The sequence below is a fragment of the Schistocerca gregaria genome, chromosome 7 (genome assembly GCF_023897955.1).
Source record: "Schistocerca gregaria isolate iqSchGreg1 chromosome 7, iqSchGreg1.2, whole genome shotgun sequence".
Taxonomy (NCBI): domain Eukaryota; kingdom Metazoa; phylum Arthropoda; class Insecta; order Orthoptera; family Acrididae; genus Schistocerca; species Schistocerca gregaria.
This window is the reverse complement of record NC_064926.1, coordinates 45085662-45100116: the sequence shown is the minus strand read 5'-3', so window position 1 is coordinate 45100116 and position 14455 is coordinate 45085662. Positions and strand designations below refer to the sequence as shown.

Genomic DNA, 14455 nt, shown 5'->3' with positions numbered 1-14455 from the left:
GGAAGAGGAGGTGGAGGAGGAAGAGGAGGTGGAGGAGGAAGAGGAGGTGGAGGAGGAAGAGGAGGTGGAGGAGGAAGAGGAGGTGGAGGAGGAAGAGGAGGTGGAGGAGGAAGAGGAGGTGGAGGAGGAAGAGGAGGTGGAGGAGGAAGAGGAGGTGGAGGAGGAAGAGGAGGTGGAGGAGGAAGAGGAGGTGGAGGAGGAGTGAAAAGTCTTTGCTGTAACCTGAAGCTAGAGGTCTAATGAAGAAATTGTGTAGTTTTGAGGCATCTTTTATGACTGCAATTTGGGATTCACTTGACAAATTCTGTGTCGTAAGCAAGCAATAACAAGCAATAGACATAGATGTTGCCACTGTTCTCAAGTTGTTCAGTTCCTTGGTTTCTTGGAAGTGAATGAGATTTGGAGTTTTCAGTAATCTAGGTGAGAAAAAATTTGAATCTGTTTTGGAATAAGATATGAAGTTTTCAATACTCTAGGTTAGAACAAATTTTAATCTCTGTCATATTGCTAAAATTAAACAAACTTAAGCCCAGTAATAGAAAAGCAAGATGAAAAACAAAAATTCTTTGATGAATCCGAGTCACATCTTAAAGAAACTAATGAATTGGATGTGATGCAGATTTTTTTCCTTTTGATTTTGGATAAATTTATTGAAGAACTGAATAAGAAAGATTAATTTTTATAAGGGCTTAAGTAAACTATTTATGTGTCAGTCAGACTGACACAGCTGAGTCCATTTGAAATCCAGGAAGCATCATCCAAGTTGATGTATAGAATGAAAACGAGTCATATTCTCTTCCAGAACTGTGCATGATGTTAAAAGGTAGAAACTTAGAGGATGTTTCCCCAATTTTGAACATGGCTCTTCAAATATACCTGAATACTCCTGCTTCCAATTGCTCAGCAGAAAGGTCATTTTATACTGTATGTTACATAAACAACCATATAAGGCTATGGCAAGAACAGGATCATTTTAGTTATCTTGGTGTCCTCGTTATTGAATCAGACTTGAAGTTGAAACTGCAGTGTGATGAAATCAAACTAGCTTGCAAATAACAGGGCAAGGCTAGAACCCTTTTTATTTAAATAATCAGTGTTTTGATACATTTTTCTTTTCTAAATGTAATGCAGGTGGGACTCTTCAAGCTTTCCCGGCAGATGTGTTGTAAATAGTCTTCCTGGGTTTACCGCCAGATTGCATTGTGCAAATTCCACAATATTTCCTCAAAGCAACTGTCCGACATCTGCAGGTGGTTCAGCCTTGCTCGTGGCTAGGTACGACTGACAGTATCCGCACACTGATGCCCTGTTTATAGAACACGTGTGCAAAGAATGCGCAGCCGCAGAAATCGCGCTTGAGCAGTGTTTTGCCATATCCAAACTTCCACTGCCGAAAACCACAGAGCGGCTCTCCCACACGTGCGCTGAATGCTGCGTTTGTCAAGTGTGGCCAGATGTTACTCACCAACAGCCATACTAGGTCAGTGTTATGACAGACCTGTTAGCGAAAAACATTGATTTTCACGTCATGATTTAATAGCAGCCAATGCAGGGTTCCAGGCTGTGCTCAGCTGAAATCCCGTATCCTTGTTGATGAGACTATCAGCTGTACTAATACGTATTGCTTCCTTAATGACACAGTCCCAGAAAGATGATGCCGGGGATAAGACTTCTGTCTTTTCATAAATCATAGTATGTCCTGTATTCAGGTAGTGTTCTGCAATTGCCAACTTTTCCGGTTGACAAAGGCATGTATGATGCTGATGTTCATCACAGCGTTCTTGTACTGTGCGACATGTCTGGACTATATACTGCTGTCCCACACTGACAAGGAATCTAGCACACACCACATTTCCTCAGTCCAAGGTCATCCTTAATTGAACCCAACAGGTTTCTCAGTTTTGCAGATGGTTGAAAAACACACTTAATTCCATGTCTCCCGAGGACTCTTCTGATTCTTGACAACATGGCACCAAAATACGGCAAAAAGACCAAAGTGGTGAGTGTCTTCGTATCTTCATTCTGTTCCATAGATTGAACTCACCTGGGCCTGAATGCATTGCGTATCTGTCTCTCAGAATAACCATTTTTGTTGGAACACTGTCTTAAAATGTTGTAATTCACTCTACAGGTTTTCAGGATCAGATACCACATACAAGTTGTTTGTTTCGTTCATATTTAATTTAGTAAAAGTACAATTACAGTGTGTGCCTTTATATTCATTGTATGAAACTTTATTAAGTTTTTTTTATTAGTAATTCTTATAACCAGTACTCTGACAAATCATATCTTCAGAGGACCGAAGTTATGATATGAAACACATTAGGTATGGGCTTCAGCTGAAAATGACTCAATACAGTAATGGTCAATATGGTGTTTGCTGGTGGTGTTGTGCTTGTGAAGTACAATGCAATCTTGCATCTTACTGTCCATGCTCCTCTCCACAAAGCACAAGTATGGCTTTTCTTATTCTGTCTTTCACACTGTGGAACACTGTAGGATGTGAAATCCTACATTGTGATGTCACGAATCTTGGCCAGCGACCCATCCATGAACACATTCACACCCCACGTGTTGATGGCTCAAGGATGCAACTGGACTAGGCGTTGCAGACATACCAGCCACTACTGACTACAGTTCTGAGATAATAAATTGGTTGTTCACAATCAACAGCAAGAGGGAGGAAGGAAGGAAGGAAGGAAGGAAGGAAGGAAGGAAGGAAGTAAGTAGAAGAAGAGGTACAGTTATATGTACTGCACAAAGTAAAGTTTCTATTAATGATGAAAGTGCAGAACGCCTGCAGGAAGTAACCTGTTTCAATCATTCACACATTTTTTCCCATGTTTTGTGTGTCTCTATCCAGGATATGTAGAATATTTTCAATTCTCACCCTTTGTTCCTACTTCATATTCCCTGTCTCTTCTGACGAACCGATTTATGAACTGCAGAATCTACAAAATAAATCGTGTGATTTTCATTCTCATCTTATTTTGTGTATGTCATCATTATTTCTAGTGGAATTTTTTTCAGCACTTTGTAACTACATACTTCTCTCCTGCCCCAAATATTCAAATGTATGAGACCCATTTTAAAGAAATTTATTTACAGTGTCACTGTTAAATTAGGAAAATGCATACAGATGCAGTGACCTGAATACACAAATGAAGGCAAAACACACAGTGACAGCACAAAATAAATAAATAAATAAATAAATAGTTTTAGAATGTTTAGCACATTATCAACAAAACAAAAAAATTTGTGAATTTCTGGGAAAGAGTATGCTGTGGATACACATGTTTAATCAATTTGGGAGTATGCCTGAAGACACTTTTAGTTTAAACTTTAGTCATTCTACAGTTCTAAGTGTGGTATTCTAAAAGAAATATTTTTAGATAAACAGAAAAGAAATAAAATGTGAGACAAATAAAGACTGTAAATGATAGGAAAATATACTCACAGAGCCAGTATTTCCATTGATTAGCTGTTTGTCATATTTACTTTCCAGATCTACACAAGCTGGTCTTACAAAATCTGAGATTGTTATTTCAGTTTTTAAGACTATTATAGCAATATCAGCTGCATAATTTCCTGAACTTCCTTTGTATGTACCTTTTATCTCAATTGACTCTACCTGAAAATTGATCATATATTATTACTTAACTGGGTCAAAGGATAATTCAGCCAAGGAAATTAATAAATTCGGGTACAGAATCGAAAGCCAGTACTTACCTTCCATGATATGAGATGTATAGTATTAGTCCAGTAGGGTTAAACCTAAAAATTAGATAAATCGGAAATAATTGCTACAAAATGTTTTATTGTTTTATTGGCTTCATTTGTGGCCCAATATGACTATCCTAGGTTTTCCCCCTCGGCGGAGTTGTGGAAAACTGGTGGGGGGCAAAAAAAAAAAACGGGGTATTTTTTCAGTTATGTGATTATATCTGGTAAATAACTGACAATATCAAAAACATAGTGGAATTAAAAATTGTAGGGCATGAAATTCTACATTGAATGAGACCATCCGCATATTTTTTGGACCACCTATTTCCATACTAGTGCTCTTCAAATTTGGACCAATTTTACATGTTCATGAAAAATTTTCATTTTAACCTCTGCTTTTTGGTAATATCGTTGAAACTAACCCATCTATCAAGAAAGTGGTTCATATAAATGGTATAGAGGAATAAATTCTGCATTTGATGCGACCACAAGTGAAATGGACCACCCATTTCTGTACGGCTAAGTTTGTACTTTCATTGCTACGCATGTAAGGTATTTCACATTCACAAACTTAGGTCTCTAGATCAGTTTTATGCAGAGAAATCAAAAATAACATTATCATGAGTAAAGATTGAAAAAAATTAAAATCCTATTCAAAGTTGGGGTAAATTCTGTGACAAGAAATTTAAGGTCAGCTTCAACAGTCCCTTATTAAACGGCAAAGCCTTTTTGTACTTTATTGTTCTGCCTGGCAAGCCAGTGTAATAATGACAAAAGTGTATCTTTTGTAATTCATAAGGTAATCGTCCCGAAAGTTACCTTCAAAAACTCAGAACCCTACATCTGACCAAATTTGGAGGTAACTATATTTATATAGGTAACCTCTGTTTTTAATTTAAAATGCACCATTTCGAAGAGCAGCTTTTGCTTCACTAGAATATTGTCCATAATGTGAGTGGGCAGTTACCAGGTGGCAGCATCCTTCGTCCGCGCACTAGGCGACACAGTTCATTGCTCTCTAGTTGCGACTGGCACCACCTGTGGACAAAAGGACAGGTGTGGCCCAGGTAAAAGTTTTTTCTGGCCGGGTCTCACCAGTTCCCACCTTTCTTCTGGGGTGGATGCATGCCAAACGATGCTGTTATTTAGCCATAGAGAATGACATGCCACGTGATGATAAGTGCTGGTGTTTCACATGACAGCAAAGTGCGACGTGCAGCATGCCACGACACCAACGTGCATGACGCCTATTTCAAGCTTCTCAGTAAAGCAAGCTAATCAAGACGCAGACCACCTAGTTGTTGCCACTGCACTTGAGATATCACAGGAACGTGAGAAGGCTGTGGCTGTTGGTGAGGGTACGACCTTATTGTCATGCTCAGTGCCCTAGCCACACCTTCAGCAAATATATATTTCTTGAAACCTGGAAGGTGAAAGACCTCATCAAAAGTATTTGGTTCCAGCAGTTTCAGACTGGCAAACAACATCAGAAGGCCATTCATATTTCTCCATGCCATAAGTGGATGTGGCACAACTTCAGCACTCTTCGGTCAGGGCAAGAAGCAGGTGGTCAATCTACTGGTGAAATATAAATATCTTCTGGAAGATATCAAACCTTTCTTAAAGCATGACACTCAAGCTGAAGCTATTGTCGAAGCTGCCCTCTGATTTTTAACGACCCGCTATGGAGGTATGGCAAGAGAGACTTTAGACAAATTGTGATTCGACCTGTTTTCCAAAGTGATTGCGAAATTCAGATTCATCCTAGCATCCCTACCACCAACATTCGAAGCAGCTCACCGGCATTGCTTGAGGACCTACTTATGAGTACAAATGTGCATAGGACACCAGATGGATCCGCTTCTCTGGGGATGGCCCCAGAGTTTGGTCTTGGCCCCGTTCCTACCTCCAAAGAACCACCTCCACAGTCTCTTCTCTCAACAATTTCCAGCAAATGCAACAAGGACTGCGCAGGTAGTTGTGGGTATTGGAAGCCTGGTATTAAGTGCTCATTAATTTGTGTTAACAGCAAGGTGAACTCATGCACCAATTCCCTCCAACCAGATGAAACTGATGAACCAGATGTTGACAAAGACCTGGACTGTATATATGAGGTGACAAAAATTACTGACTTTGAAGAGCTGAGTGATGGGGTGTCAGACTCTGAAAGTACAGACTTGGAGGAGCCGAGTGGAGCAATGACAGTCAAACGTCGATGTAGGTGAAATTTGTGTATATATCTACTTTCACCCTTTTTATCTCATACATTTAGGTAAAATTTTGTAATTATGAAATATAATAACCACTACTTAATTTCAAGGAGTGTCTCCCTCTTCCTGCCTCCTCCATTTCAGTTGAATGGGTATCACTATATTACGTCGAGGGTTAAGAACGGAGACCACAAATCTGACGAAAGAAATTTTACAGGGGAGCTAAAAAAACAAATTTTTAATAAAAATTTTGATTGCTTTAATTTTCTTATTTAGAGCATAATAATTTATTACTCTCAGGTTGTGCATTGTCTTTCATGCATCATTTTATTATAACATATATTTTTTTCACTTACAGTTTTTTTTGAGCTAGAGCTTTTTCTGACATCTGTCAGATACAAGGACTTAGTTCTTAACCCTCCATATATGAAAAACTGTTTTGATATTATTTTTCAAATTTTACAAAATTTTAAAATTGTATTCTATTACTATATTAAATAAGTGCAAGACAATGGGTTGCTATAATTCTGTACTGAAAAGAGCACACATAAGAATTACTGAAGAACTACATTTGAAATTGTCTTCATTGATGATGAGAAATGGTCCAACATTAATGAGGAGCTGTACAAAAATGGGTGGTCCTATAAATTCACTTTTAATTTCATTGAATGCAGAATTTATCCCTCCATATCTTTTTTATAAATGACATTATTGATAGGTGTGTTAGTTTTAACAATATTACCAAGAAACAGAGGTTAAAATGAAAATTTTTCATTAACATGTAAAATTGGTCGAATTTTGACGAGCACTAGTATGGAAACGGGTGGTCCAAGAAATATGCAGATGGTCTCATTCAATGCCAAATTTCATGCCCTACAATTTTTAGTTCCACTATGTTTTTGATATTGTGAGTCATTTACAAGATGTTATCACAAAACCAAAAAAAATACCCCTTTTCCGGGTTCATTTTTGCCCCGCACCACTTTTCCACAACTCTGCCAAGGCGGAAACCTAGGATAGTCATACTGGGGCACAAACGAAGCCATTAAAACAATAAAACCTTTTGTAGCAATTGTTTCCAATTTGAATGCTAATTCTACTGGACTTTATGGCTGATAGACAGATATAATAGTAAAAGTGACGTACTGCCTAGTTTTCAGAATTAACAGTTCCTCAACTGTACTGAGGATGAGGTTAGACAAAATAAAAGAGGAGGTGTTGGTCAGAGTCAATAAGAGACGATGACTAGATTAGCACTGTGTGAGCTTCAGTCCTGAAACGATAAGGGAATAGTGTTAAGAAAAGGTAGATTAAGAGGAAGGGAGAATAATGCAATTAAAAATCAAGACAGAAAAACTCCTCTTTCTCTTCTATCTAATCTACATTTTGTTCTTCCTCCTCCTGTATTACTCTGAACTGCTGCAGGCCATGATTACCGATACACCACCTTGGACGCGCTCTCTTCAACACCACCTCTTTCACCTTCGTCTGTGCTCAGCCACACTACAAGTGGCTCCTTCTCATTGTAGAGTCTGAGTCATACAACTTCCTTTTAACCTTTGAAATATATATCTCTCTCCCACCCAATGTAGGACCTATTAGTTTCAAAATCAAACTAATGTGTCCCTTTTACTTTTGTATTTGTCTGTCTGTAGCACTACACATTTCAACTCCTTCGAGGTAAGTACTGGCCAGCAGTTCTGTCTTGTACTTTATCATATGTTGGTTGCTTACAACACAATAAAAAATGGATTTCTGTAAGAATAGCACATTAAACTAGCACCTTTTTCCACTGTAACTTATGGAACATACTGACATATGTTCCAACATTAGACATTTATGTATGCTGTAGCATATTCAGATATTTCACATAACTTGAGTTCGATGTAAGGTTATTTCAAGTTCATCTAACAATTTTAGAATTGTACAGCAATTTGAAATTCATTAAAGAACACATGAGGAAGAAGAAGAAGAAAGTGTGTGTGTTTAACCTTGAGAAGAAGCTGTCAGTAACCACATAGTAAATACGGAAGGTGGTACACACCCCCATAGCTCTCAAGCTAGAAGATTTTAAAATGCATTATTTCAAATATTTACAAACCCCAAATAAGAAGACATATTCAACTGATCATATACTTATTTTCATTTTCATATTAAAATTAATCCAATTTAGAATGTTCAGTAAACAGACTACTTCAGCCTCCATGTTCCTCACTCTTCCAATGAATGTGACAGAATCTGCAGTTGATGACCTCCTGCCACACCCACTTCTGACTGCTGCCTCCTACATACATTCGTTTCTGTCTCATTGAAAGTTCCTCTCTTTTTTCCCACCTCACTTTCATATGGCAGCAGTGCATGTAACTCACTGACAACAATTTTTTACAAAAATCAGACAACAAATCCTGAGGTTTATTTTTTTCTGCGTCACCTGCTTTTGGTGCAAAGCAGCAAAGCATGTTGTGTTTAGCATTTCGTTAACTACGAGTCCAAAAATTCCAGACACACTCCTCTGCCTCACAAAAAGTGACAAATTCATAACTTTTGCTTTCTGTACACCCTATTTTTTCAAAAGAACACATTAAAGACAACATGCAATATTGCAGATACATTAAAAACAAACACTAGCACTGCATCGTGCCATTTAGTGGTAGCTGGCCAGGAACGATGATCCTTTAATCTGCACTGACGCTGCCACAGAACACTTTCTTTCTTTTAGTAAGCTGTTGACAACATGTTGCAAACATCAGTTTTCTAGTACCAGCCACAAACAAGTTTGCAGAACATGCTTTAAACTCAGTGTGCCTTCAATAAGCCGTGGTGACAAAATTAATCTCAGACTGGTTTACTCCACACTCATGAAGGAAATAATTGCAATCTATAAAAAGAATTCAGTAGCACAAGATTAGCAAAATGTAAACAGTACCTTTTTTCAATTTTTTCCTTCAAATTTCTATTTCTCCATTTTTTTAAAAAATAATGTCCCATAACTCTATAATTAAAGTGATAATCCTTCACAGTTACAATCTGTAAAGTTGGCAGCTTTCCAAAATACTTTTTGTTCTTATGTCTTGTGCATACAAAAATAGATCATGTTTCCTGATGTGTGAGAAAGCTATACATAGCTGTTTGTGAGCTAAGTACGGATTTTCCAGATGTAGTTCACACACTTTTTATGATTGGCCCTGTTATTTGTCAAAGGATATTGTAAATCTGAGTCACATATGAAACAGCAAACATTTGATTTGAATGGTATATCTGTCTAAACTATTGAGATATGTGGCAACAGTACATTTTCTCCTATAAATTTTCCATTTAAAGTTTTAGCTTCAATGATATAGTTCGTAATATATTTTTCACTAAAAGCACGGTACCATTGCAAAGTCATGGTGGATTTATGCTTTGGGGAAGAATGAGAACTATGTCAATTTTTTATATTAAGATGTGTGGTGGATGCCTTGCAAATCAAGTGAATTCAGTAATTCAGTTGGGTAACTGACAACTTCATCTCAAGTCATTTCAGTATCAATAGACTGATAGATGTCACTTCACATGGTATTTCATGTTGCATACTGAAAGTGATGTCACTGACACTGTTTATCGGACTTAGCCACTGAGGATTATTGTAATCCTGTGTGATACTTAAGAAAATTTTGTGAAGCAGTTCATCTGTGGTTGCTGTGATTTTACAAAAGTATGTTGGCAATGTGATACATTATGTACATTCATCAATTGTCATTTTTCTTTTCCCAGTATCCAACAACTGTTTATCAAAATCAAAATGTTCAGCATCCACTGTCAAGCAGATTTACCATTAGGTCAGAGTGAGAGTGTATGTGTTTTTGGAACATACAGGTGCTCAATGAAGAGGTCACTGGCACTCTTATGCACATTAAAAGAATCTAATGAGGATAAAATTACAAAAATATTATCACACAATGGGCAGGAAACCTGTAAAATGACACTCTTGCACTTGTTCCCACCTCCATCACATTGACCAGACAATTACTCTTGTACACATCTTATGTTAATGGAGAAAGGGTGAAAGATGCTATACTTGGGATTAAAACAGAAATAAAATGATAGAGGAGCTAAAAGAAAAGTGCAAGGTAATGTGATTCGCTGACCACTTACACAAAACATGGGTGAGCAATTCAACCTGGTTCACACGTTAAAAACAACTTTCAAAAGCTTTCAGAAACATGTTGGCTAAATCATGAAACCTTAAAACCCTCACCACATTTGTTTGAATGTTGCTTTAAATGGAGGGCACACCTTCAGCAAATCTGCTGCTGGCCGGTGGTCAGAAAATAAAATACAGTTTAACAAAATGTGGTATACTGATCTGCAACCCACAAACACTACGCTTTGGAGGGTCCTCTCACTGGAGTAAGAAGACATGCATCATATGGCTGTGGAGTGAGGAGGACCTTGTCCCGTTGATGTGGCTGGAAGGAAGTATGCCACAGCCACATTGTGGGCTTTACTAAACAGAGCTTATTGTCTGTCGCTTCCATAAACTCATCCTCCCATTGACACAAGACACTATATCCCAACAGCAAGGTGATAGCATGCATGGGGATGGCACATCAAATTAACAGAGCATTGCAACACACCTCCTTAGCTGCTAAATTTGTCGTTTCATTTCCTGCAACACCCATGTGCCCTGGCACCCAGCAGAAAGACACCATCTTCTCCAGCTATTGTAAATGGAGGAGGGCATCCTGGATATTTTGGACTACCTTATCTGCTGGGTGGAAGTGTTCAGAGTGAAGAACATTCTGAGAATCAGAACAGAGAATGAATTACTATTCTAATCACATCTCTTCTGCTAAAGTGCCCACAAGAGCACATAAAATTCCACATCAAAGACAGTAAGCCATGAGGCAATCAGACCTTGAGGGCATGATCAGGGAAAAGAGTTCTGATTTGATCCATCCACTACACAGAGACTGGGTATGGAGTTGGTCCTATGAGCACTCATGGCCAGCCTAGTCCCCTCATGGTGGATAGCTTCAGTGATCTTCAGATAAGAAAGCATGCACTGTGCACCCATAGTCCATCCGCAAACACCTGAAAGCCCTTTAAAACTGGAGAAGACATGTCCTGTCTGTTCCCAAAGGCCAGTGGCTAAGGCACTTCGTGATATTTAGTGCCTTGAGGGTTTTTGTTTTCACGTCTCTCAGGTGTGACAAGCATGACAATTTGGAGTAAAAAACAAGGCCAAAAAAACTCAGTGAGTCATTAAAAAGTAGAACAGTGTCCGTCATATCCAAGTCAGGTAGATTAAAAATATAATGAGAATAGTTAAAATGAACACACATGCGCACACGCACACTTACCTCTTACCTGTGGAAAACTGAAAACCCATCTCTGCAGCCCATTCTCTAATATCTACATTGTAAGTTGCTCTTGGTGAATCACTGTTTCAACACTGGAGGAGGGACATCAAAATCGTGAACACATAAGGAGCACTGTACAGGACTCCGTACCATAGACACAATAATGTTTATGACTATGGCAAAGGGGGTAACACTTAAAAAAACTGTCTTGAGGGATATCATTCTCCCGCTCAGAATGATTGAATACCATGGCACCAACAAGTGACCCAAAAGTCTGCTTACCTAGGAAAGACTCTATGAAGATGGGGAGATGGCCACAAGAGCTCCACTGATGGAGCTGCACGAGAATACTATGCCTCTATGTAGTGTTGTATGCCTTACTGATGTCAAAGAAAATACTGAAACAGTGATGTTTAAATAGGAAGGCCTGCTGAACAGCTACCGCTAGCAAGGTCAGGTTGTCGACAGTGGACCGAAATCTCAGGAACTCATACCAAAAGCAGCTCAGAAGTTGTTTGGTATCTAAGAACCAGACCAGACAATGTTTAACCATCTGCTCTAAGGTCTTTCCCACACATTTTGTTAAGACAATGCTCCTGTAATTACTGGGACATGTGAGATCCTTTCCTGGTTTGAGGGATCAAAATTGCCTCTCCAAGAATTGGGAAAGTGATCTGTCTGCTATATCAAATTAAAACAGTTGAGAAGGATTTCCTTTGATGCTGTAGGTACATGTCAAAGCATGTAGTGCTGGATTTGGTCACAAGTGGGCGCAGTATTATGAGTCTCAGACAGTGCCAGTTCCAGCTCCCACATGCACAATAGGGGGGGGGGGGGGGGGGGGGGGGTAATACTCAGTATTGTTGGATCTGAGGTCCAACTTGCTCCTCTCTAAGGTCACATAGTAGTAGTGAAGTACAAGATCCTGACTGGCATTGGGGTTATCCTTTCCAAAATGCTCTGTCATCCTCTGAGTGATGTTCTGGGTGTTGTTTGAAGACAACTCTGTTTCATACTGCTGCTGTTGGTAAACAACTATTAACTGCAAATCCTCCAGAGGGTTCCTGTACTATTGTGGAACAGTTGAGAGTGTCCATAAATGCTTGCCATGAACTTTTGTAGCTCACCTTAATTATGTGTCAAGCCTTGGCTCTTGCGACCAGAAATGCTGAGAGGTTGGCTGCTCTTGTGGAGCACTTACTGCCAAAAAAGCCACGAGCCTGTCTCAGACTGCTGATCGGCATTCATCAGTCCAACAACTCATTTTTGGGTGCTGTTGCAGTGTTCAAACACAGGCATCTGACCATCCATTCTGGTGGCTTCTGTTCAAGTACTGCTCCATCCAGGAGGTGGATGCACAATGGGAAGTGATCCCTGGAATTAAGGTCAGTAGTTGCTTTCCACTTAGCTGTAAGGGCAGGAGAGTAGAGAGAGAGGTTAAGCTGAGGAAGCTCCAGTAGCAACTGAGAAATGAGTGGGACTGCCCAAATTGAGGATGTACAGCTCCTGAGGCATCATGAGATTTTCTAAAACCCAACCCCTAGGGCAAGTATAGCTTCAGCCCCATAATACATTATGGGCACTGTTGTCTTCCAGTATGAGACCTTACTGGGGAAGTTCTTCTATAAGATTGGTCAGAGCCTCAGAGTCAATCACATCGTGTAGAGGTAAATACAATGAGCAAATAGCGATCCACTGATACACATGAACTTCAATTGCAATTGCTTGCAGGTCAGCAGCTAGGGGGAGAGCAGAGAACTAGTAGGCATTATCGACAAACAAAGTGACCCCTCGCTTGGCCCTTTCCCCAGTTGGGGAAAGTGTGCATTGCCCTGTAGCCCAGGGGCAATTCCTGCAAACACAAGCACAGGGGCATTCCTGTAATAGGAGTTTCAGTTCTTTGACAAGTGTCCTGAACCTATTCAATTACCACTGTAATATGGGAGCCATTTATCATGGGGGTTGCACTTTCACCCTCTCTTTCTGCCACGGAGGTGACCGCGTAATGGGTTGAGGCTCAGTGTTGGAGTGATATTTATTCCCCAGGCCAACATCATGGTCATTGTGGTGGCAGCCCTGCAGCAAGTGGTGCGCGCGCTTTCGGAGCTCTGGCAAAAGTTAAGTGTTCAGTAATAGAATAATATTAAACTTAGTGTAAATTATAGTTTAGATGGTTAAATTAAAGTCTGTGTTAGACTCTGTATTGAAGGTTTCGCGAATATTAGCGTATTTTACTCGTAAAGAAGGTTTTACTAAATGGCCGGTTTTCGTCAGTGTTTGTTTACATTTGTAGGCGTAAATTTCGTGCGTGTGTAGACCTCTTATTATTACTTAACTTTGCGCCTATAATCTTAAATACTTCTTTGGTCAATAATTAAAGACCTTTTATCATCGGATTATAGATTATTCAAACTTATTTGTTCATAGACTTTCCATTTGGCGTTTGTTTACTTTCAGGTAACGATTGTTTAAATTCACGTAGCTCGTTAGATTACATCCATTGTAGGTTCATTATCTTACTGATTTAAGAATATAGTTTGTTGTATTAAAAGATCGTTGCTTAAATTTTATTACTGTACATTGCCATGAGTACTAAGTGTGGAAGCTGCCGTAGGAAGATAGAACCGGGTGTGGTATGTGGGGGATGTGGGGGTGTTTTTCATTGGGGCTCATGTAGCAGGAAATTTGACGAGATTATGCTTTTGGCTCTCCCATGGAACTGTAGGTTCTGTAGTATAGAAAAAAGATTCATACAACAGGAGGAAAAGATGTGTGCCCTTCAGGCTGAACTAGATTCGGTAAAAACTGAATTAGCTAAGTTAAAGGAGGAAAAAGACTGCGGGAAATGGGAATTGGTAACAAGGAAATCGCGAAAAGGGACCAGCCATGTAGATGTTGTCGATGTTCCAGTTATGAATAAATTCTCCTTGTTACCTGAAGTAGGAAGGGAGAAGCCAAAAACAGGAGTAGTTGAAAGTAGGGTGCAGCAGACTACTAAAATTGGTAACAGCATTAGGTCGGGAAAATCTAGTAATAGGAAAAGAAAAGTCTTGCTGCTAGGTAGCAGTCATGGGAGGGGTGTAGGCCAACTAGTGCAGGAGAAATTAGGAGCAGATTACCAGGTCACGAGTTTGTTTAAGCCAAGTGCTAGGCTTAGCCAGGTGATAGAAGACATAGGAC

At 39.4% G+C, this 14455-nt stretch overlaps 1 protein-coding gene across 1 annotated transcript in view; it reads right to left on the bottom strand.

Annotated features, from left to right (window-relative positions):
- Positions 1-14455, bottom strand: part of LOC126281798 (modular serine protease-like) — a 182225-nt gene that overhangs the window by 44231 nt on the left and 123539 nt on the right. Inside the window, exon 8 of the mRNA XM_049981012.1 lies at positions 3458-3631. Coding sequence (XP_049836969.1) covers positions 3458-3631 — 174 coding nt within the window. The remainder of the gene's footprint in view (positions 1-3457; positions 3632-14455) is intronic.